This window comes from Melozone crissalis, unplaced genomic scaffold (genome assembly GCF_028551555.1).
Source record: "Melozone crissalis strain CALT ecotype California unplaced genomic scaffold, PUWL_Pcris_2 ptg000061l_1, whole genome shotgun sequence".
In the NCBI taxonomy this organism is placed as follows: domain Eukaryota; kingdom Metazoa; phylum Chordata; class Aves; order Passeriformes; family Passerellidae; genus Melozone; species Melozone crissalis.
This window is the reverse complement of record NW_026535839.1, coordinates 8,378,079-8,403,612: the sequence shown is the minus strand read 5'-3', so window position 1 is coordinate 8,403,612 and position 25,534 is coordinate 8,378,079. Positions and strand designations below refer to the sequence as shown.

General features: G+C 38.4%; 1 protein-coding gene across 1 annotated transcript in view; it reads left to right on the top strand.

The window, feature by feature from the left end:
* Positions 1-25,534, top strand: part of SPOCK1 (SPARC (osteonectin), cwcv and kazal like domains proteoglycan 1) — a 262,026-nt gene that overhangs the window by 70,738 nt on the left and 165,754 nt on the right. The window contains exon 3 of the mRNA XM_054287845.1: positions 14,001-14,046. Coding sequence (XP_054143820.1) covers positions 14,001-14,046 — 46 coding nt within the window. The remainder of the gene's footprint in view (positions 1-14,000; positions 14,047-25,534) is intronic.

Sequence of the window (25,534 nt, the reverse complement as noted above, 5' to 3'; positions counted from 1 at the left end):
CATACAGAACTTGATACAATAAGCTGTAAATCAGACAGTGCTAGGAGTCTTCAGAGAGGCAAAGGGCTGCAGTTGAGAGTGTAATTGCACAGATATGGTAGCCAGGAAAGCACACTACAGGGTCACCTTACAGTGAGAAAAAATAACCATATTTAATATTCTGTGTGACTCTAAGTTCCAAGTGTATGGATTTAGTGTGGGTTTTTCAAAAATCAAGGCTCCATTTTTTACCCCATTTATAGATATAGAGAAGAGGGGATTCTACTGAGCCAAAACACAGCCAAATAAAGCAGTGCTGTTTCCTGCAAGGATGTTGGTGTGGAGTGTATGTTTATTCATCCTTCTGAGAAGATGTGAGATTCATTGTGGCCATTTTCTTCAAGCTCTTCATGGCTCTTGTCATGATTAATGACACTTGATTTTTGAAAGGATATTTGCCCATGTATAATGGTGCCTTCCAGCAAATTTCAGGATCTGCCAGCCTGTCTCAGAGGTGAACTATAGATGGAATCTCAGAAGAGGGTCTGCTATAAAGAAAAGAATGAATAAAAAGTGCAAAATATGGTCTGTTGGCAGATGGCTTTTGTGGTTCCTGCTTGCCCTTTTGCTGCTGCATTGTACTTCACCTTCTGGATTCATCTCACACTGGGTCAGACTTTCCCCTCAGTTTCTCTTCAGTCAGTATTATTGCTCATCCCACAGCAGTTCAGCTGACATGATCTAGATTTAGCCATCCTGTATTTAATCAGGATCTATTTTAGTCCTTGAAGATCTTGAAGCAATGTGCAGTGAGCACAGGACATTTCTTCATTAGCATTTTAGTTTTCATCCCAGTCTACCTCAGAAACAAACCTCCCATTTGTTTCCAGTCACTGCACACTGCAGAGCACATCAAATGGATTCTTTATTGATGCAAGGAGAAAACAAGATGTGTTTGGAAATATGTGAACCTAACAGCCGAGAGATCAGTGCAGGGGATCAGGCTGGAGCTAAGTGTGAATTAATGAGCAGAGCAGATGTTGGATCCTCAGTGTGAATTATCACACTCTGCAAATCCAGTCCCCAGGCACCCTGCCCTTGTTGGTGGAGGTGTCAGGCTCTGCTCTGAAGGGGCATTTTCTGTGGATCTGCTTTCCTTCCATGAGATACAGCTGCAAACCTGCTTGTGCAAATTGCCACTGCTGAAGGGTCTGGTCCTTCCTCTGTCACATAAGTGCTTTTCCGACATCAGATGTTCTCAATCCTCTGTTAAGAAGTGATACACTAAACCATAATTTGCATTTTATTAGCTGATTGCAGGATTCTAACATGAAAACAAGTGCATGCCGTTTCCTTTAAACCACTGTAGCAGTCTCAGTGTGGTTAAACCATTATTTTCTGAGGACTAGACAAACTGGGAGATCTAGAAGAGGGCAGATTTTTCCAGTCTTCCAGCTAATATTAAAATTCTCCAGGATATTTTTCATTCATCTGGAGTTTTTTTCTCTTGAATTCCTGTTGCAGTTTCCCTCACAAACATTTCTCAAAATACTTGGGTGAAAATGAGTTCAACTCTGTTGAAATATTCCTCCAGCTCATATTATGTTTGACTGAGCTGACAAATGGCTTGACAGCCTTCTTGGAATCTGCCAAAATACAGTGTCAGGAATGACAATGCCATGCAAGGTAATAATCTAAATGAATGTTGCTGCAGCTGAGCAGTCACATTCCTGACTCTCTATAATTCAGGTAGAATGAGGCAAGTCCCCAGATGTTTGTTTCAAAGCAATTGGAAAAGTTTGGGTTGTGTTTCCCTATTAACACATGATTATAATTCACATTTCATGGTTAGCTTGCTACAAATTTAACACATTTCAAATTATTCTGTAAATAATGGTGCTTTATTAATCTGTTCAAACTCCATTGGAGCAAGGGCTGCTGTTATTTAGTTTCTCAGAAATCCCAAACATACGTGAATTAGAAGTTTCATAGTGTTTGTGGAGGTGAATTTAATCTTGTGGAGCATGGAACCTTAGTGGGTTTGAAGTGTAATTTCTAATTTGAGCTGTCTGAGAGAACCTACAAATAGACTTTAAAGCTTTAATGTAAAAATTATCTTCTCTGCCTTACTAAAACAAGTCTTAATTCCATCAATACTTTAATGGCACTGTATTATCACAGAATCAGAGAATGGGTTGTGTGGAAGAGACCTTCCCACATAATCTCATTCCAACCCATGTAATGGGCAGGGACACCTTCCACGAGAACAGGTTGTTCAAAGCCCCATCCAGCCTAGCATTGAACACTTCTAGGGATGGGGCAGCCAGAGTTTCTCTAAATTGCCAGGTAATTTAGTGTTTTATATCTTGTAGTGAATGTTTTCAGAGATCCTCAGCACATTTCTTTAATTCCATATCCTGTAGTTGCAGCTGCTCTCTAAAGTACACATTTCCTTTGATTTTATATCTCTAAGGTTTGGAGATTAGTTGCACTGCAAGTTTGAACTATTATCTCAGTTGTTAGAATTAAATAGCTAGTTGTACTAGACCTCAGGTGTAAAATTACAGCTGATCAAAATGCAAATGTTCTCTTTTTCTTAAAGAATTCTCTATGACCTTCTGTACTCTTCAGATGTCTGTCAATGCTGGCTTTTTCAGGTTCTGTTCTTTGCTAAAATGCTGTTTTCATTTTCTTTAGACCCATTTTATGATTTAATCCCTTCAAGAGTGTGCAACTATAATGTCTAGAGATCAGGAGCAGGCTTCTATTTACAGCTGAACAGTGCAAAAATTTTGAGATCTGGGAGCTCTCTATTCTCTTGAGCCACAGGCACTTGGTTAGAAGGTTCCTGAGACTGGAAAACAAAGTTTTGCTACATCTTTGTTTCTCATGTCATTGTTCACTCCATGCCACACTACATGCTGACCTTTTGTCACTGATGCAGAGGCTCATGTTCTGGCAGCCTCAGGAGTGCATTATATATTCCTGCAGGAGTTCTTTCAGATGTGCGGCCTTGATCCCAGTGCATGCTACTGGAAGAAATGAAAGGTCACTTAGTTTTCTTGGCTTTATCTGAACTTAGCTTGAATATTGCTTTATCATTGTGATCACAACTGTAGAAGCCTAATACAATATATATTTCCTATTTATAATTTAACCTTTTCTAAAGCAGCTCAGAATGTAAGTAATTGAAACTGAATGTGGTTTCTGGAATGCTTACTGTGTGAAATTCCCTATGTACACAATTGCAAATCTTAGATGATGAACCAAGTGCCAGTGCAAGCATAAATAAAATGATCAAAGTTTCTGAAAACATGTAACACCAGTGAATTATCTTTGAACCTTTCTGCTCCTTTGTTTGACATGATTCTGAAACAAAGAATCCAAGTATATTAACAGAAGGGAATTTGGTATTGACTTCCAGCTGAAATTATTATGTAGGATTTGCAGCAGTACTTCTGGGGTGAGCAGTTCTGGAATCAGTGCTTAGGGTATGAGGGGTCACTGACTCCCTCCCTCCTTGAGGGGAAGATGCTGAGATGGAGTAAAATCTTCATCCAGTAATGCTGGAGTTCCTTTGCTGCTGAGGAGTCCTCCTATCAGAGGTGTGCAAATTAGAGCACCTTCTTCATTGCAACTGCAAGACTTCTGTGGCTTAAAATGCTCAGTATGGATCTGAAGTTGCCTTTGGACAGTGTTCTGTGAGCTTCTTAAAAGCAAATTATGCACAAATTGAGTAGTCAAGTGCTCTCTTCTGCTAAATAAAGTAGGCTCAAAGGTAGTGGAAATCAGTGCTGTGGACACCAACAGCTTTGACGTTTGAATCCCACTGGAACCATTACTGCAGTTTAGCTATCTGATGCTTGAATCAGAATATTCTGTTTCTTTGGCCTTTTTAGCTTACTTTTTAAAATCATTGTTATTGATTACTTGAGCTAAATCCTTTGAAATACCATTCCAAAAACCCTGCTTCTCTAAAAAATACTATTGCTTCAGCCAGATGGCAAGTAGCAGTCACTGAGGAAAGGTAACTTGTCATTGTTACTTTACAACTGACACAGAAAATTAATTTCTTAATATTCCTTAATATTCCTAATTAAATAAGATTTATTTAATCAGAGTAATAAATTAATGAGGAACTGTCACTAAAAAAGTTGCATTTGTGTATCTCCAATGATTTTTCAGGAAATGGGTAGAGATAACACAGGTCTATCAGTAACAGAAGAGCATAATGAAGGACTTTTCTGAGTGAAGGGACTTAACTTGTGGATGCCCCATCCCTGGAAGTGTTCAAAGCCAGGTTTGATGGAGCCCTGAGCAACCTGGTTTGGGGGGTATCATCATGGCTTGGAACTGGATGAGCTTCAAGTTCCCTTCCAACCCAAATCATTCTGTGACTCCGATGACTGAATCAACCAGCCCCAACTATTATGTACACTTCCATCATATGATGACTTTTATAAACTGAGCAAGATACTAAAATAACCTGCTGGGTGTTGAAGTTGGTGACAACCAGAGTGAGGAGCCTTTACCAGAAGGGGAGCAGCATTTCTGTTTGCAGAACTGCTGCACGTTTTTCATTGGTTTGCTCCCATTAACCTGCCCTCAGTTTTGCATAATGATTTTTGATGTAGTGTTCTTCTTTATTTTTTTTTTTTAGAATGGATAAAATGTCAGAGACAATTAAGAAAATGATGTTATAAACTGGAATGGAAGCTGCACATTTGTAATGGCTCACAGGGTTTCTGATCTAAAATGTGCACAACCCTCTCCCACACTCAGCAGCTGGTTATGTCATGGACTGGTTGCCCATGACTGCTTCTTCCTGATGCAGTTCTAAGAAATTTCAGATATTGGCTAAAACTGACTAAAGGGCTTCAAAGTTGTCCTTTTCAACAGCAGCACATTTGAGTTCACCTTTTGCAGAGATTTCTTCAACAATACTTGGAGCTGGATTTTCTTTGAAGCTACAAATGAAGTACAAAGTCTATGTGCTCCCAGGGACAGTGCATTGCTCATAATCCAGTATTATTTATACAGTCTCCTTCCAATCATTAGTTATGCATTTAAATAAGTATTTGAAAGACTTGGGACACTGTAACTAATTTAATTGTCTCTACAGAAAATTTTGTCCCTAAATATCAAAGTTAGATAAGTTGATTTTATTCAACTGCTGTTTGTTGCCTTGTATGTTTTGACTATTGGGATTTGTATATTTGAGTGGAACATCAGTATTTTATGCATAACTTCTATTTTATAACTTTGATATTAGGAGAATTATCACATTTTTTTCATGATGAGATTATTCCCATTTTGGTAAATTTAAAAAGAAATTACATGACTCAGAAGAAATTTCTGAAAACTTGTAAAATAAACCAAGAACTAGCAATGTATTTAATCATTATGCAAATTGTTCTTCTCTGTAAAGCAGTTCCCATGTGTGAAAGCAGTGGTAGCATTAGATTTTTTTTTTATGTGGGTGTTGTTCTCCAGATACAACCCCATAAATGATCAGCTAAAAAGAACCAGTGATTGTGTCAAAAACAGCTACTGCAGAATATTGTCAAAGCAACAAGGGTACTGCAAGTGCAGCCACATTGCCAATGGCTTTATAACCTTCAGGTTAATGTGTTTGGCTTTAAAGCTGCCTAAAACCAGTTGCTTTCTAAGCACGTAATTTGAATTTTTGACTGAAAATTAAGATGTGGAAAGAGTTCAGCAGCTCTCTTTTCAAGGTTTGTTTTCAGTATTACCCCTGTTGAGAATATTATTTATTAACAATACGAGTCTCTCTAGAGAGACCCTGCAGGGGCCATTCCCCAGTAGTATTTGCAATTATAAACTGAGATCAAGGCATGGTGGTTTTGATAAGAGGAAAACAAGCAAATGATCATGTGAGAAAGCATCATTAGGCCAGGCTGTGACCTGTGAATCTTCATGTCACATGGTGAGCACTTCTGTTATTTTTGTGCATTAGTTGGGACCTTGTGAGGCTCACCAGAGGCAGTGACTTAACCTGGCAGTCCAGCTGGGAATTTCAGAGAGCAGAAGCAATGCTGCTCTGAGGAGTCACACCTGGAAGGAGAGGGAATAGATTTGTGTTATCTCTGGCTCTGCTTCTTCCTTCCTGTCTGAGTGGGTGCTGCTCAGCTGGGGAAGGGGGGAGCTGATGGTTCCCATTCCAGGGGTCAGTCTGGCCTTGGGGCTGTGGCAGCTCTGGCAGCCCAGCAGGGATCACAGTGTCCATCCCTTGGGATGGGAACCCTTGGGAGTTCTGCCTTGCTTGCTGTAAGAGAGCTATGCAGCCTGCAGCACAACCTCTGAAAAGCTTTATGAAGTTAGGGAGAATTATTTAATTCAGGCAGGGGTAACAGGATTGTAGCTCATGCTAATGAGAGGAGGAGTTCAGGCAGAAGTGCATTGTAGTTCTGATGTTAGTCTGCCAAAAGGGACAGCAAAGAATAACAAAACCAAGGCACTTTTTCCCTGCCAGTCCCCCAGTTTTAGATATTTCCAGCACAGATAGTTGTGTGATTGTCCCAGCCACCCAAATAGATCAGCTCTGTCAGGCATGTGTGCTGGCACAGGGCTGTGCCACAGGGGCTCCCAGCTGGCCTCACTCATCCCGCTTGGAGCACAGGCACTGAAAATCAGCATCTGTTTGCCCTCAACATTGGAGACATGCACTCTGGCTTCATGCTTTTGGATAAATAAAGAGTGGTTTGGAGTTTTTGAAGAAATATTTTTAATTTATACTATATTTGTCTTTTTACAAAACACCCTAACAGCTAAAAAAACCCCACCCCTCAAAAAATAACTCAAACCAACCAAATAAAATACTGAAACAAAAACCACCAACTGTAAAACCCAAGAGAGCAGCTGGAAGATTTCGATATAAAAGCCCATTTGATTGAGTTGTAAGAAATTACAATTTTTATTCTAGCTGATATGGGCTCAGTGGTAAGGAATATTTAATTTTTTCCCCAAATATAATTGTATATTTCCCAATTGTAATTTGGGAAATATTGTAATCCCAATTGTACAATTCCCAATTGTAATTTTTAAAATTGCTGCCACTCCAGGGAATGATTGTGAGTATGGTTAAGAAAGGTGAAACTTTCAGCATAGACTTTTCTCAGTATTACTCGTAGAAACTTCTGTAAAAGTCTTTTCACAAAACAGGAGTGGCAAATCTTTCCTAATATAGCAGGAAAAAAAAAGCCAACCAACCAAAAAACCCTTTTAATTTTTGAAAATAAGAAACACAGTAACATTCTGGGCTGTTAATATGGGCAAAAGAAGTTGGTGTTGCACATTAATGGTATCTGAGCAAAAGTCTGAGAATTTGAGTCTGATGAGAAGTCTGAGATTGTAACATATGGTCAAGGATTTTTTCAATGCCATACACATCTGAGGCCTCATTAGGATATTTATTTATGAATTTTATACTGTTATTAATAAATCACTGTTAATGTACTTGCCATTATATAAGAATCTAATGTGAATAGTTATACTTTTATCAATTCATTATATTTTTATTAATGACTTAGCATTCTAGGCAGACGCTGCAGACTTTTCATCACATGTGACACTGCTTTCTTCTGCCATGGATTCTCAGTGTCACCACTCAATGTTGGGAGCTCCTTCAGTAAACCTGGATATTCCTGGCCTTTTTGGGACATTTCTCCCTAAACTTAAAGCTTTCTCATACAAAATTTAAAACTAAATATTTCCAGCAGCAGCATTACTAATTCACTAAGCCAAAGCCTCCTGTTTGGATGCAGTTCTGTGATTCCTGGGGGGGTGAGAGAGCATGGAATTGGTTAGATATCTTAACATAGAGATCTCATTGGGGAGCTTTGTTCACTGGAGTACTCAGTGGGTAAAATACATTCTCTTCCTCTTAAGCAAATAAAAGAATAAATAGATAAATAAATAATGTGTAATTTGCTGACACAAGCTATTTGCTTAAAACAGGCAATATGCCTTGGGGGGATATTTATGACAGGCTGGATTGACTTTAGCAAGCAGCAGCTGGTGCTTTAACATTGCTTGGTGTTGGAATGATCTTCTGCACTGCAAGGTAGAGAGGCAGAAAATGCAGCTGCATCTTCCTGGAGCTAATTTTAACAAAAGCAATGAGCTGGTAATTACCACTTTTTCCAGCTGGTCCTTATGAGGGTGAAGGGTTTATTCATAGATGGAAGGTGAGAGAGGGAAATGGTGAGCAGGCTGCAAAGCAGTGTTAATAAGTTGCCCTCCTGGGGGTACTTAGAAATTTAAACTCATGTTGGCTAGGAGGGGCTGGGAGTGAAGATTGCTTCCTCAGGGGTCTCTGTGAGTCCTGGGGTTCCTCCTTGGTGTAGGAGGTTCCTCAGGAGGGCCCTGTGAGCCTTCCCTGATGATTCTGTGCCTTGGAGACTCCTGCAGTCCTGAGGGATGCTCCCAGGCTTGGGGAAGCAAACTGAGCTGAGCTGCCTCTGAAAAGTACAAAATCAGGGGAATGTTTTCAGTCAGCATCTGATTTCTGCTTGAGTCATACAAATAAGTTATAAGTTCAATTAATGCAACAAATATAAATATTTATGAAGGCATTTAACTAATGTTTGGCTGTATTGATAAATAAGAGCATCCTGCAAGAGCTTCTTTTTGACAAGTAAATAAAGTGTAGAGAGTGTTTGTGTGTTAAATTATCCATGCTTCATTAACTCTTCCAAAACATCAAGTCTTAGGTAATAACTAAATTCAAAGTGACAAAACAGTAGGATTAGTGGGAATAACTTTAATACTTAAACTTCCGGAGAACAAGAAGCTGTTGTTTGCTTTCTTAGCTGGCAGGGGAAAAGAGGATAAATATGTTTGGTTTTGCCATTAATTTCATTTTTTTTTTAACTGTATTGTTATTGTAGTGATGAGAGGGGTAGTAGGAGAGAAGAGCAGTCTCATATTAATGTCCTGGTCTTAGGGACAATTTCTATTTGCTGGCTTTTCTGAGGTGACTAATAGGAAATTGTATTAGACCCAGGTCCACTTCAAGGCTTGATATTTTTTGCAAATCAGAACCCAGTCTATGAATTCTGATGAATCTAAGGGTTCTAATGAAGGAGAATTTTGAAATTTCTGATACAAACTTTTTGTGAACTGTTAAACAAATGTTTTTATCATGCCCTTTGCATACTTAGTTTAAGATATGATTATTCTCTTGATTGACTTTGTTGATGGCACATCAATCAAGTTGGCTAGATTTGACAGCCACATACTAAATTCTAAAAGATCATTTTGGTCTTCTTAAGAAGCAAGGATTTATTATGCATGGTGTGGCAAAATGGATTTTAGAACATGGTGCTGGTGATGCCAAGGTCACTGTTTTGATCCTCATGTGGGCAATTTGCTTAAGAGTTGAACTTGATGATCCTTGTCAGTCCCTTCCAGCTCTGTGATTCTGTGAAAATGTGTTTGTTCTAATCTCTTAATTGCTCAAACAAACATAATAAAAATGCAATGAAGAACTAAGGCCCAAGTCTAGCAATTTATATTTGTTTTTATATTATATTTTTTCATTTATTATGTTCACAACTGGTTCCGAAGTTAGATATCCTGAGGGTAAAATCTGGAAGAAGGGTTCCATGATGCAAAACTGGACAGGCAGCTGCAGTCTCGCAATTTAATTGGGGTGTGGAAATCACTGGTGAGCCTTCTTCGGTGTGAGAGCCTCTGGGCTCCCTGCCTTGCTATGCCCACCTCAGGCAGGCAACAGACTCCATCCAGGGGGCAGAAAAGGATCTTACCAAGGGCTTTAACCCACACCTAGTGAGAGGAGAATACAACTCTAGATTTCCTCAAGAATTGCACTGGGCCTGGTTTGACAGGAGTTGAATTTCTTTTCCTGAAATTGGAAGTGAAATATTTAACCTGTGATGTGAGACTCAGCCAAGCCAACCCATCACTCTTCTATAACCCTGAATTTAGCAAAGGGAGTAAGATCCACCCTTGGCTTGCAGTATCAGCTCTTCTCTTCTCATGCATGATTTTAGGTGTGCAGTCCCTTCAGTTAATTAAAAGATTGACGTAGTCATATGCAGTCTCTGAACCATGGGCAAAACCTTCTAAGTGTGAATTCTGTGGAAGAAGAAATATATTTTTAAATATTTGTTCATCAAAAATATTTCTCACTTGCTGTCACCTGCTGTATTGAGGTGGCCCTGTGCCTGGTTTTGCATTTCCTTCAAAGTCCATCCAATAAATAGTCTTTAAATTCAGCTAAGAAAAAAATTATATTATGTCTCTCTCATACCATTTATGTACAGGTGAGCCTATGGAAAACACTTTCTGGTGGTTTTACCTGCCAAAAGGGAATGAAAAAGCCTTTTTTTGGTGATCTACAAGAAAGAAACACATTACTAGAATGGCATTTGGCTAATAGTGCAGCAGATAAAAAGTAGGTCATGGCAGCAGAGGTGGAAAGGGCAGAAAAGAAAGAGAAAATTGTTTCATTTGGGGGTGAAGGTCATCTGAAATAAGTGATTTCACATTTAAAAGGCCACTAAGGAGATAACTGATGAATGTGAACCTAATTTTATATTGCTTTATTTCATTCTTTTTTTCTTTTCTCATTTGTAATGCTTACGTGTTCAGGAAGTTGAGGTAGGTTTTTCAATTTTAACTTGTAAATATCCATAGAGTGAATAAAAATATTTACAATATATCAACTGTTGATATTGTTATAAATGAAATGCATTGATACATGTTAACTATTGTGTTAATGTTGATTAATTAAAATGTTAATATGAAAATTGCTTAAGTTTCATTTGTTACAGAAGGCATAAGGAATTTTGAGAACATTAGTATCAACTCTATTAGAATGCTTGGAAATGCATAGATTTATGTCAGGAAGGTCTTTTACTGAATGGAAATTCAAATATCATAGATCAAGTCGATTGTATAGATAGATAGATATATACACATGCTGCTTTTCTGTTGGAAGAAGCTACAGTGAAATGATGATATTCCTTCAGAGACAGAGTTCCACCTTCTAATAAAGTCATTTGAGGATATTGTTATAAGTCTCACCCCTTCCTGAGGACTGGCACAAAGCCCTGCCAGCTTCTGAGACAGAGCTTGAGGTGTGTATTTAAATGTGACACAGATTTTCTGCTCCCCATATCCACAGAGTGAGTTTCACCTTTATGGTGCCACAACCCTTCAGTCTCAGTTCTTGTTTGAAGTGAAGCCCAGGCTCTGTATTTTGTGTCATTGTGGTTTAATCCAGGTACCAATCAACCACCCTCACCCTCCCCATTACCTAGGTGGCAAAGGGAGGAGAACTGGGGGGAAAAAGGTAAACCCCATGAGCTGTGATAAGAACAGCATTATTATTATTATTATTATTATTATTATTATTATCATCATCATCATCATTATCATTATTATTTTTATTATTCCATAAGAAAGACAAGTACTGCCCAGTACAATTTTCAGCACCTGCTGAGCAGTGCCCCCCTGTACTGACCATCTCTCCCCAGCCAACTCAGCCCAGTTTCTATTCTGGCCTTTAAGGTGTGGAATATCCCTTTGGCCAGTTTGGGGCACTTATCCTGGCCATTCTTCCTCCTGGCTCCTCTCTGCAAAAACCTGGGAAATTGGAAAGTCTTTGGCTTGGAGTAAACACTCCTCAGCAGCAACTAGAACATCAATGTGCTATCAACATTATTCCCATCCCAAATCAGTGCTGTACCAGCTGCTAAGAGGAAAATTAATTCTATCCCAGCTGAAACCAGGACAGTTGTCCAACTTGCAGAAGTTATTTTGAACTGCTATTGACTGTATTGCTCAAATGTATGTATAGTCATTATTTAGTCCTATAAATAATGATGGGGTTTATATATAGAAAATCTCAAAGGTTTTCTCTATTCCACCTTTTAGGGTTTTTTTCCCTGTATTTTCTATGTTATCACACTGTGGTTTCAGGCACATTCTAAAATAAACATAATTTCAATTTTCAAAATGGAATACTAAACAGGCCTGCGTGAAGGAGAAGAGGCGGAATAATAGATCTACAGAAGAGATTGCTGTGTTGTAGGGTTTTTTTTGAGGAAGGTGCATTTTTTTGTAAAATATTCCTTTGACACGGAAATTGAGATAAACCCCCATTCCAATCCTTATTTCAAAACTGGTTCCGTATGCCACCAGCATAAGAATTCCTTGCTGGGAGTTGAATTACTTAACAGTTTCTGATGCTGAAAACCCAGCAGCAAAGCAACACCTTGCAAAATATTTAAGAAGGCAAAAAAAAGAATATTTCGTTGCTGAAAAAAATTCCTCTATAAACGCTGAAAATCCAACACATTCTGAAAAGTGATTAATGCCTGGTGAATTTAGCAGTACATCATCATCAGTTACAAAGCATTGTATAACCATGAGGGGGTTTTGTATTAGCAAAGCTGTGAAATTCAAAGGCAAGCCTGTGATTCTACTTCTGGTGCCAAACCCTGTACTTGTGAAGAAAAAAAAAAGGATACTTTTGATGGATTTGAAATAAATTATGGGTAGCAGTCTTTGCTGTTATTGAGGAACATTATCACTGTCCATGAAGTCAGTATGACACTGAGCATGAGCATATTGGATAAAAAAAATATACATTTCCTTCTGCTAGTCATGCAGAATAATTTGATGTAACCCAGCATTTGGCCATGATTGCCTGCTCCAGAACAATCCTGCCCACAGTGTTCTGGAAGGAACATGGAGTGCATCTCATGATGCTCACTGAGGCTGTGGAGTCCTCACTCCTGTAACAGCCTGCTCTGACCCCATAAAGTCATGCTGACTTCCAAGTCTCCAAAATATTCCAGGTCAGGGTGAGCTGGATAGCATGACAGCGTGTGAAATTCAGTTTACTGGAGATAAATGGCAAATGTAGCCCTATGGAAGAAATAATTTAGGTCTCTTATTCACACAGATGGGTTTTTAGTTACCATTCTGGCAGGAAAAAGAAATCTCGGTGTCATTCTGGACTGCTTGATGAATACCTCTCTTTAGTGGCATCCCTCAGGAAATGAATATAGAATACTGGACATATTAAAAAGGAAACAAAGATTAATATGCAGAAAAATATGACAGTGCTGTAGAAATTTTCTATGCTTCTCTATCTCAGATAATTCTGTTGTTATCACGTCCTCTGAAAGAGGACACAAGTGAGATACACAGAGTGTGCTGAAATTGATATATCAGCTGGGCTTAACTCCCAGTTCTTCAGCACTAGGGTTGATGGCACTCTGAAGCAGGGAAACACTGCCTTCAGATAAATATTTGCTAAGTACACAGAATACAGATTGATCCAATACATGCAGTTTTCCATTCTTTCTGGAGAGAGGCTAGTTTGCAACAATCATTATTTGGCCAAGCACTCTGACAGTCCCTGCTTTCTCCAGTGTAAAATCCTGTGAAAATTGTGTAAAACAGAACCACAACACTCACAGCACAATGATCTCTTTACATCAGATGTTGTAAAATTTTTCAAGTTCAGTAGTGGAACAGTGACAAAAATATTCACTGTAAGTGCTCCTGGAAGTTGTTGTACTATTTAAATGTAATGTTTGCAGTATTATTCCTGTATTTCTATACATTCACAATGGTGTTATTTACATGTGAGGATGTATCTTTGAATTTACTCTGCTGATCTTTCACTACACCAGGATGGTGTGGATCATGTTATACTACCTGAACACTGTGTTCTTTCTTTTCATAGACTGTAGGCTAACATGAAATCATACAGAGTTATTAAAAAATATTTAATAGTGGGCATGCTTTCAAAAACAATCCAGAAGAAAAATTCAAGGTGCTGAATCCAAGGACCTTTTATTCTTTAATTTCCAACCTGCATTTACTACTCTTTAGGACACAACATGTTGATAGTGTTATCTTATTGCAGCTAAATCTGTTAGAATCAAAAAGTTGATTCATTTAGTTGTGTAAAATAGTACTGAAAATACTAATTTTTTTTTTCTTTTTCTATCCCTATTTAGGATGATTATTTCAGAAACTGGAATCCAAACAAGCCGTTTGATCAAGGTAAACTCAGTACACATTTTGTGGTTGTCTTCTGCTATTTTTTGATATCCCCATATGCTTTATGCCTCCCTTCCTCTGTCTGTCCCATGCATTAGTGAAGAGCTATATTCATATTTACATCGCCTTCCCAATTTAGTCACAGCTTGAGGTGGTTTATGTAGAAGAGTTTGACTCATCTCGCTATTTTTTCACCATGTTTTTAAATCCCCATCCATTCCACTTGCTGTTCAATGATGAAATGTGTGCTCAGAGAGATTCTCTGTAACCATGAATCTTGGTTTAACATGCAATTTAAAGCAGGGATCTTCACGTTCATTTTCTTTCATGTTAAAGACTTTGCTAAATTAATGTTGTAAATGTAACCACTGCATTTTCTAACACTCAAGGGGCCAATTCTTTGAAATCAGCTGTCATGCATGGATTTCAGGGCTGATTTTAAAAGGGAAATGGTGCTGTGTATATGCTGCTCTTTCAGATGCAGGCTTTGTAAACGATATTTTGCACTTTGTCTTGGTGAGTGTTTAAGTTATGGCAGTACCTCAAATATTTCAAGGTCAGCCACTAAAGGAGAGGAAAAATACCCCAAAAAACCCATTCTAATTGTGTCCAGGATAGCACTGGATACAACAGCCATACTCGGAAAAAGAAATTCAAAATTACTCAAGTGTTTAAGAAGAAAATACTTACTTGAAGTCTTTGAAGGTGCTTTTGAAAATTTCACTTTGTGTCTATTTCTATATTTCATTGCCAAACATGTTCTTGTATTGTCTGTAGCTCACAGGAATATCTTTGGGGTTAGAGCTTAGGAGTGTAGATTCTCTGTCTTTAGGGAAATGAAACTTCAGTGTCAAAGGAAAGGCAAAGTTGATGCTTTTGTCAAGACACAAATCCACAGAGGTTTTCAAAGGCATTCGAGGGATTTAGGAATACAAATCCTATTGACTTCAAATACAACTTATGCTCCTACCACTTTCGGAGGCCTTGTGACCTTCTGTTTTCCCAAGAGAAAAAACAAAAAGGTAAATCCTGGCAAAGTATTGCAGGGAGATTTTGAACTGACATGCTTTAAAACTATCCTGTATATTGTGTTACTGAGATGTCTGGCTCTGGGCAAAAGCAGGAATGCTTGTAGAGAATCTAAAGTCACACATGGATACCTTGAAGGGATATGTCGGATGTCTGCTAAGATTTCTGTCTCTTTGTAAAGAAAAGGATCATTTCTTTTTCAGGGCAGAGTTTCTCTGACACTGTGGATGTCTCTGCTCAGGAGACAGAATGCAGACTGTGGGTGCAGTCTGAGCAGGGTGTTCTGCCCTGCACAAAGAACTGTGCACTGCTTTCTTCTCACTGAAATCTTACAAATGGGTTTTATTTGGCCAGTAGATCATTCTTTTTGACATAGGTCACTACTCTTGGTTGTGGCAAAACCCGCCCTGTCTACAATGCTAAAAATAGCCACTCAAACATTTCTAGAGAGATTTATTATAAAAAAAAAATTATTGTTTGAAAACTGTTGATTAGTTTAGTTACATACACACAGAGCATGTGAGTCTTTAGGCATTGATCCCAGTGTTGTCACCCAAAAAATGAAGAGAAATCACATGCTGCTGTTTTGGGCCCTATGAGTCAGATGCTGACAAGACTAATCCTCAGTTTATATTTGCATATAGGTATGTATATGGGTGTAAATGTATACACGATATATTTATGTACATATAGAGGGAGTTGTATTAAAATAGAAACTGCTGAGATGAAGGAAGGAAGGAAAGCTTTATCTTTCCCAGATGTTCCTACCAAAGCTTTAATTTCTGTAATTTTCCACAGAGAGGAAAAAGAACAGTCAGAAGAATTTGTCCCAGCTCTTTTATGCAGCATGAGCTGCAAGACAATTGTTTAATCTGTTTTTCTTTTTCCATTCTCCCTGCCCTGGTATTTTTTCCCATGTTGTTCTGTTTCATTTTGGAGAGTTTAAATGTCCCTTATGCTCTTGTATGGTTTTGAAGATAGAAAAGCTTTCATCTTATATTTTTGGGATTCTGATATCCAGAGAATTTGTGCACATCCTGTGGTGAGGAGCCCTAGCTTGCTCCTGTGAATTCACTAACAGGTCTGTGTTCTCACCACACAATTGTTATTTTGAGAGATATCTCAAAGGCTTCTTTTAACCTCATAGGACCAAGATTCTTCCTAGTTACTGAAGAGAAAAAAACTTCTCCAGTAGGTGAATGAAAAAAGATTTGGGATTTTATAGAAAATCTAAGTGTAGTGTTACCAAGCTAAAGCTCTTTTTGCAAACACTAACTTTCTGGGACAGGTTTATGAGTTTTTAATATTGAAAATCTACTTCTCAATTCTAAATCTAAAATCCTGCTTGAATATTTTAATTGTGAAGTCTTTATGTGGAGCCAGAGTGTAGAACCAGGCTGGGAGGGCAGGGTTGGAAGTAACTGAAGGCAGAAGTAACTGCCAGAGGGATCTTACAAAGATAGTGGAGCATTCCACAGGTTTAACAGATTTAAAAACCAACAGTGATCAGTGGTTTTGAAAATCAGCAGAGTTCTGCTTCCAGGCTTGTACTTCATTTGCATCTCTTAAAGAAGTCTGCTGCATCCAACCAACTCTGTATTCTTTTCTAACAAAAAGCTGGCTTTATTCAGCAGGATGAATTATTTAATTGTGCATTGAAAAACAATAACAGTGTAATCAAGCTGTCTGCTTTCTGCTCGCAGTGTGGAGAGAAATACCTGAGTGTTTGTCTCAAGAAAAGAAATTCCTTGTTTTGTAAAAAAAGCATTCATGGCTTTCACTGAAACCTCTAGGGAGTGACACGAGGTATTTGATAACAAACCTGTTCAAGGGAAGTCAACTTGAGTGGTTCAAACTGCAACTCAGAGGGCACTTGAGTGATCAGAGGGTTTTTTTTTTTCAGCTGAGCTACCAGCCCAGCTTTATATTCATCTTTAACCCAGCAGAAACCAATACAAAAGTAAGGATCTACTGACAGAGTTGAGCTAACAAGGCACTTGGACTGCAGAAGGCAGCAGAGTTTGCAGCCTGGAAATGATTGCTGGTCATTAATATTGAACTTGATTCTGTCATAGTAACAGAAGCAAGAAAGCAGAAGAGCAGAAGGGGCAGGTAGTCAAGATTTTGAAATATGAATCAAAGAGTTGGGTTTTTTTCCTGACAAGGTCATTTGAGAGTTCTTAAGGAGCTTGACAGCTAACCTGGCATACTTTGCTAGTCTTCTTCATCCACTTTGGAGAAAGAAAAGAGGGAATAGGGGAAAGCTTTAGCATAACTCAAGTAAGAGATTTTGAAATGTGTCTCATATTCAGCACCTATTCAGACTTGCCAGAAAATGAACTCATTAAGACTTTATGGATTCTTTTAATTGAGAACTGTTAAATAAAAAAAAATAAGTTTAAGTTACTAAAAAATTCTGCTAGAAGCCACCCCTAAAATTGCTGGAAGCAGTTTGGAATGGTGTCCAGTTTTCCATATGACTTTTTAAAAGCATCTTTGCCCAGAACATAGAAACTGTGGAAGTAATGGGGTGTACTTTGTATTGCAGATGCATGAGCTCTGAATCAAAACACCTTTAAAACATTCAGCTGCCATTATTATTATTAACACATCTCTAGAAGGATGCAGGAAGAGAGGTAAAAATGTGATTCTCTGGTGGCGCAGATTTTTTCCCCAAATATGTGTTTTAAACCATCCATTGAACTGTGGAATTTTCTGTCCAAAGAGGTGCAAGTTTCCCCCTTCCCATTTGGATTGTGACAGTCAGATGATTGCAGTGGATGGAGCTGGCCTGAGTCCCCTCCCTCAGCTCTGCCTTCAGCACTGAGGCACAAGGACTGGCTGCAAACAGGGTACAATTTTACCCATTGCTGGTGGTAGCAATACCAAATGTTCCAAACTTCAGGGAAAAAAAAAGCTCTTGATTAGAAACAGTCTGACCTTTCCCCCTTGTCTTCCAGCCTTTGTTGTTCTTTTCACTTCTATTCCCAATCCTCTTCCCCAATAACTGAGAAATCTGGACAGGGATGTTCCTTCTCGGGGCTTTCATTATCTGCCCTTGGAGAGGAGGGAATACAAAAAAAAATTAAAAATTCAGACTCCTTATTCCAGTGTATTGTGTGAAAACCTTTATCTGCCTGAATTGGACCTATCAATGACTGACTCTAATGTTAGACACACTCATTTAGACTTGACTATCATTATTAATTACAGACATGTTCTCATTTCAAAGAGCTCCCTTTGAGCACTAATGAAAGGCTGAACTAGCAAAATACCCTCACTTTTGAAGAGGAAACATTGCTTTTGAGTGGACTGAGGGCTCCAGTGTAGCATAGCCTATGACTTTCATAGCCCAGCAGCCCTGTGAAGTGAATTTACCAAATTTGGAGCATTACATTTCAAGATTAATGTGTTGGTATCAGTGCTTCCTCTCCTTGTGCATCACATCCAACCTGTGTCTTTCCAGTGTTTAAATCACAAATCTAGACTCCAGAAATGGGCTTCTGCAGCTGTGCAGAAAAAAAAGTTTGCCCAAAATTCATAAGCCTTCTAAAACAAAAGGAATGAAAATTGGAAGCCTGAGATGCAGGATGAAAATCATAGAACCTCCAATTATTTTTGAGCATGTAATTTTCTGTTAGCCCAGTTAAGATGTTTTTTCAGAAAAGCCTGAATAAATTCCTCACAAAGAGATGTTTAGTACTGAACACATCTCAAGCCACAAATATGTTAGTTTTATAATAAATGTTTTCTATTACAGTGCCTCAGATGGCAGATTTCAATTGAATAACTTATTTTGCAATTTATTTTTTGACTGTGCTTGAATTAGTTTTAGAGGCTTATTCATAGTGCAAGTGCACATGAATTATGTTTGCAAATCTTCAGTAAATCAGTCCAATTTTAGAACATGTTAACTGAATCAACCAAAAACAATAGCTGAGATGCAGCACATGAAATATACTGTCTCCCATCAAATGCATTCCAAGCACATATGGCTGCTCATCTCCAGGCAGATGCACATGGTTCTTTCTGCATGCTAGAAGAGTATTATTAAATTCCTTATAAGCTTGTAAGCAACCAATTTTGTCATTAAATATGGCACAGGGAGTGACAGGTTGGGGTCCTTGTGTGTGATTGCATTATGGCTGATGTGCTTTGAGCAGAGGCAGTGATCAATAGGCTGCTTGGCTGGAATTTTATTAGCACTTGGGGAGCACTTGTTAGTTTTGTCAATAATGGTGCTGGCTTGCTTTTAATATCTCTTACTTCATTGACTGTGAAGCAGACATGATTTTCAAAGGGAAATTCATGCCCTCCCCATGCTCAGCCAGCTTCCATTGAAATAAGGGGATTTTGGAGGAATATCACAGAACCCAACCCTGCTCTCTTTGGCATCTCTCAGGGAGCAGAGGTCTCCTTCCCTGAGCTTCATTTCAGGATACAGAAATTCATTTTTGGTAACCTACCTAGACCTTTAAAGATGATGTTTGTAAAATACATGCCTGGAAATCTTCCTTCCTTATTTGCTGTGAGAGAAACCACAGAGCATTATCAAAACCGATTTGGCTTGTATTCTAATTTAAGGCCAAACCAATGAGGGGCAAAGTCTCCAGCTTTGAAATCTTATTTGACTTTAATTTTGGATGGTATAGCATCTGCATGCCAGAGTGACCCTTGAATCACTATCCAGTCAGAATAATAGTTTGAACAGTATTTAAACATGTTTATATGCTTGTCACTTAATGGATGATTACTGTCATTTAGTTTTAGCTGAAAAACAGGAACTCCTGTGGAGAATAAAAGTAGAAGGCAGAGTGGCAACAGCCATAAAAATGCATAATGGAGAATTTTTAGAAAGGGAAAAAGATCAAAATAAAGACAAGTTGTTTCAAATATAGATTTAAGTAAACTAAGAATTAGAGGAAGAAAAACAGGGATAATTAGCATTTGCTCAATGTAGGAAGCACAAACATGAATTATCCAAAAGCAGGAGCCTGGCTAATGACAAGACCCTTAATGGTTGTAGTGACAAAAGGTTGCCTACAGAAAGTACAGATGAGTAGACTCTTAAGAATGGTAGCCCCAACCCAAAAAGTCAAGTACAAAACAAGATGTGTGAGCTAGAATTCAGAAATAGCAATTTTTACAGTTGTATTAGAAGCAAGAAAAGGAAATCAAGAAGATTGAGGCTCAGTGGAGAGAGATGCTCCTGTACAGGCACTGCTGAGAAGGCCAAAGCTTTGGCAGCTGGCTTTGCTCTGGCTTTCACACAAAAGGGCTGCTGAGACCAGGTGGAAACATAGTTGTTATCTTCATTTGGAATGTAAGATTCTGGATGAGAGAAAGGACAGGCTTGGGTAAATTAGATATCTACAAATCAGCTGGAATTGATCTATGGTTTAAGGGAATCAGCTGAAATAATCTTAGAGATGCTAAAAATTATCCTTGAAAAGTTATGAAATTGTACAAGATTGGGAACAGACAAGCAACATTGGGTTTTTTTTTGTTTCATTAAGGAAAGGAAGAAAATGGGAAAATGTATCCTGTGAGTTAAACCTAAAATCCTGGGGAAAAAACTTACACACTAGGATAAATATTTAAGCAAATATTGTTAGCATCAATAAGATAAGGGGGTGAATAAAACTGACATGGATGCCAAACTAAACTCAGTTTTTTTTCTGTGACAATTACAGGCCTTGAGACTCAGGAATAAGCTTGCAGCATCACATATCTTGACTTTATAAGATTTTTGACATTGGTTTCCATTACTGCCTTATGAGCAAGTTAAAGAAATGCTGTCTAAAAGAAATACATCTTAGGTGGGTACAAAATCACTTGGAAAACTGGTAGTAGCTGTCAATGGTTCAGTGCCAGGCTGGGAGGATAAATTGAGTAGAGGTCTCTGTGATCTCTTTTGGGTCCAGTATTATTTCCCACTTTTTAACATTTGCTGTTATTTACCATTTTAATTTAACTATAGATATTGAAATTAGGCTGCCTATTAAATGTGGCACAGAAATAAAATTCTGTCGCCTTAAGAAATTTAAGAAATATTCTGAAAACAAAGGGTAAATTTAGTCTAGGCAGATGCAAAGTTCTTATCTAAGAAGAATCATCTGCACAAAACAGGATGAAAACCAATGAGTAATAAATTTGGAGCAAAGGGCTAGGGGATTATACTGGATTACAAATAGAACATGAGTCAACAATGTCATTCTGCTGCAAAAAAAAGGCAAATGTTGCACTGGCATGTGTAACCATGAGTAATCCTTCAGCTCTAAGCAGTGCCAGTAAGACCTTGGCTGGAATACATTGCCCACATTTGAGTACCAGGATTCTTGGGTACTGGGAATCAATTGGAAAGGACCCAGAGAAATGTAAAACAGGGATGATCAGAGTTGCAGAAAATATCCTCTGTGAAGAAGGAATGAAGGAGAGGAGCAAACCAACAAAACGGCAAACCAAAATAAAGCACAAAAAAGCAAAACAGTGCACAAATACTGATTCCAAATACTTAAAATTAACTGCCGGTGGAGGGCTGATTCTACATCCATTCTGGATATAACAAGGGAGAGTAATTTTACACTGCAGCAAAGAAAATTAATTTTAGCCTTCATAGTGGCAGCAATATTTAAGTATTGGGGGAAATACTTTAAAGAGAATGTCAAGACTCTGTTCAAGGTGCTCTGGAACATGTTAGACAAATGTCTTGCAGATAGTGACCCAGGGGTAGCTGGTCTACAATTGAGAGGGGGAATGGAACCAGCATCCTTCCCAGAACTGCCGTTCTAGCACTGTGACTCTGTGATTGTATTTGATTAATGAAAACCAGCTAATTCCATTAAAATCGCAGAAGAAATGCTGAAGGAAGTATTTCTTAAAATAAATTTCCAGTCAAAGCAAAGAATAAAAAATAAATGAACCAATATCCCTGACAGATGTTTTGGCACCACCTGCAAAAATACAGGTTTTTATTTGAAGTGAGTAATGTTCATAAAGTGCAAGATAGGCACTAAGCATGGCTGTCATGGGCTTGCAGAGCTCTGTGAATGTAAACAGGGACTGGCAAAAGGAGGCCCATTCTCTGTGACTGCTTCTCCCTCTCTCTTGCTTTCTCACAGTCAGGAGCACTTCCAGGGGTATAGTACTTGGTGTTAGTAGCTCTTTGTTGTGATTTAACCCTAAGGCTAAAGATCTGGGTGAAAAATCCATTACCTGTTCTTTTTCAATTCATGAGCTAAGATGTGATGATACCTATGTATTTAGGAATTAAGTCTCCCTCTGCTGTAAACCTAAGTGCCCAAGTCATCAAAGCACTAAGTGAATCACAGCCATCTTACTTCCTCTTCTCATTGCTTCAAATTAAACATATTTGCATGAAATAATATTATTTCTTCTCTAATATGATTGTTTGCATTCTGGCTTTGTGGCCTTGGTCATTTGGAAAGTTACTTTAAACTCCAAACTGCTGATGTTAAGCAGTCAATGGCAAGATGAATAAAGGAAATTTTCAAATATATTCTGGTGCTGTTCTGCACTAAAAAATTCCTTAAGCATAGTATGTTGAAAGTTAGTTTGGCAAGTGTTGTTTAGTCATTTGATCTCATTCTATCTTTTCTCTCTGAGTCCTCTGGTTGTAATATATCCATGGACTTCAGCATCAACACCTGTTTGTGTTTAGCAGTTATTGCCAACAGCTTTGAAAGGCTTGTCAAATTTACGTATATTTCTTTGAAGTGCAAGGACAGGAAATCTGAAGACTGAAATTTTATATCTGCTGTTCTCCTCGGAAGGTCTGTTTGAGGGTTTATTCTGTTTTACCCAGGGAAGATCAGTAGCAGCATTGTTTCCTTTTGGATGTACATCCTTGCACTGCCCAAAATGTGGAAGTGTTAGATTCACTTTAATCACAAGGCAAAGCAGTACAATAAAACCTGCAATATAAGTATGTTCTACTCCTGGGATAGCTTTAATTTATATACTGAGCAATCAAATCAATCTCTCACTTCCCATCTTATCTGTAACAAGTAAACAGAACTCTGTGGTAACTGGATGTACAGTAGAGCAGTCCTAGGGATCATTGCACATTACAGCCACCTTTAATGCAGTGTAAGTGAGCATCATTGTAATTATTTTTATATGATCTATCTGTGTGTTCATGGAGTTTATCCTTTATTTAACTGCTGGGGTTTAAAATTCCTTAGAAGAGGCACATATTCTCTAAGAGCAAATGTATCTTTGCTGGAAGGGCTCCAGGATTGAGGCTTGTTTCTCTCTTCAGTGGGACCTTTTGAATGACCTTTCATATTTAAATCCAGTGAAAGCTTACTGACATAACCAGAAGTCTGCAAAACCGAAAGGGAAGAACCTCTGCACATCATAGTGTTAAACACAGGCATCTAACAAAAAATGTCTGGTTTTGTCTCAGTGGACATAAAGCTGCCTAAGGACTCAGTGTTAGCTAAAAGAAATCCAGTAGCCATGATTTTGTTAATCCTGTTCTCAACTCTAGCATATGGTTATAGTTAATTCAGTCTAACCCAATGGATTTATTTATCCTCAAAATCCAGATTATGTTTAGCTTTCCCAAAGAAGATAAAAGCAAAACCATGAAAAGCCAGGTTCAAGTAGAGTCACAAAAAGCACAAGTCTATTTTAAAAATACCAGGAGGATGTTAATGTCACTGATATATCCCAGTGTCAGAAACATAAATATATTTATTGTGATAGTTTAGACATGAAGACAATGAGTTATGTTTTTCAACTTTAGATACTTCATCAATAGAACTCCTAAGTATGACATTGCTGTGTGCTGGCCATAGGCTGTACTTAATTGTTCCCCCTCCTAATTGCCTGACATAGCTCCTGGCTTCATCATTATTCTATTGCAAGAAATGGGATTTGATATTTAAGGAAACATTATTAATTTTCCTTATGTTTCTACATCTAAGCTGCTTTTTCATGAAGTGGCACTTGTAGTGTATTTTCCTACACAGAGCTGTGGCAATAACATTTTTCCCAATGCCTATAAATAAATTAAGTATACTGTGGCTTGAAAGAGAAATTGCTATCAGCTGGTGTTCCACTACCTATGAAACATTTTATCTTCTTTCAGTTTCTATTACTTTGCTCTCCCTTGATTTTGTAGGGGAAGTTGTGTTCCCTGTTAGTGTCATGTGGTGCATTTGTGAGCAGGATGTTGATGTATGGAACTGTGGCAGGCGCCCGGTGTGGAGAGCTCTGCCTTGGAAATTGCATTGAAGAGGAACTTTTTGGCAGATGAAGGTGTTGATATGATTTGGAAATAGGCCTGTTCGTGTCAGTCAGTCAGGTACTTCATTTTTTGAGACAGGAAAAGAAATAAAGGTTGGAGATGAAAGAGGAGAGAGAGAACACCTATCTAGAAGAAGCAGAGAGCCCAGGAGGAGGAATGCACTCCAGGGCTATATTTATGGCTTTTATAAAAATGCAACAAGTTAACTTCACAGGCTGCAGATTTAAAGAAAGGACGTGGTTGCTTAACTTTTCTCACCTGCACAGTTACCCAAAAGCTGGAGGTGGTTGTTCCTTTTGTCTGTGTTCAGATTAGGAAGCCACTCTGAGGTTTGGCTGAGCCTAATTAACCTCCAGTGGCCTAAAATTGGATGGGACCAGGTGCAGACAAGATGCACACAGGGCCTCTTCTGGGCACTGATCTCAACTGGGACACAGCTCACGTTAGTTATACATAAGATATTTGGAAATTGCTTTATCCACATTTTCTGAAATATTAAAGAACAACTAATTCTGCCAGGCTTTCAAATGAAGACAAGACCTTGGAGGAAATGTGTGGCATTAAATAACCATGACAAGTGTCCCTTAAGCAGAAAGGATCTCCTGGAACACACTCCTCAGCCCTTGTGTCATACTTTGCCAGAGTATTTGAACATTACCCAGTTTTAGTGGGAAAAAGGGTGTGTTGGAATATAAAGGCTTCAGGAGCTGGAAACCTGTGCTAGTGTCCCTTTTACTGTTTTCTTTTGAGTTGGGAACGGATGAGGAAGAAGGAGAAAGCTGAGAGAAGCAAAAATAAAGTACGCAGTAGATGATGTTGAATGCTTTGAAAAAGGCTCAGGTAGATTAATATTGGATTTTTTGTGTGGCAGTCCCCTGGCAGAGCTGATTTTTGCCTTCCTGTTAGTATGCTGTCTTTTTCATCAATCTAGTAGAGAGAAAAGAGTCTTTTGCTAGCTTTTCTGAAATAACAGGAATTCTGTGATCTCTGTACAGGTTTTCAATTATTTTTATTTTTTTCTTTAATTAAAATATTGAATCCATACCCTTTACACCTTTAGGATAATGAAGTTTTTATCTCACTTTAGTTAGTATTCAGTGAAAGGCGGGTTGTGGTTTCAGGAGGTTGCTGGAGCAAGGTTGTACGAGATGGAAATAGAGCTTTTTGTGTAGTGGAGAAGGCAAGGAG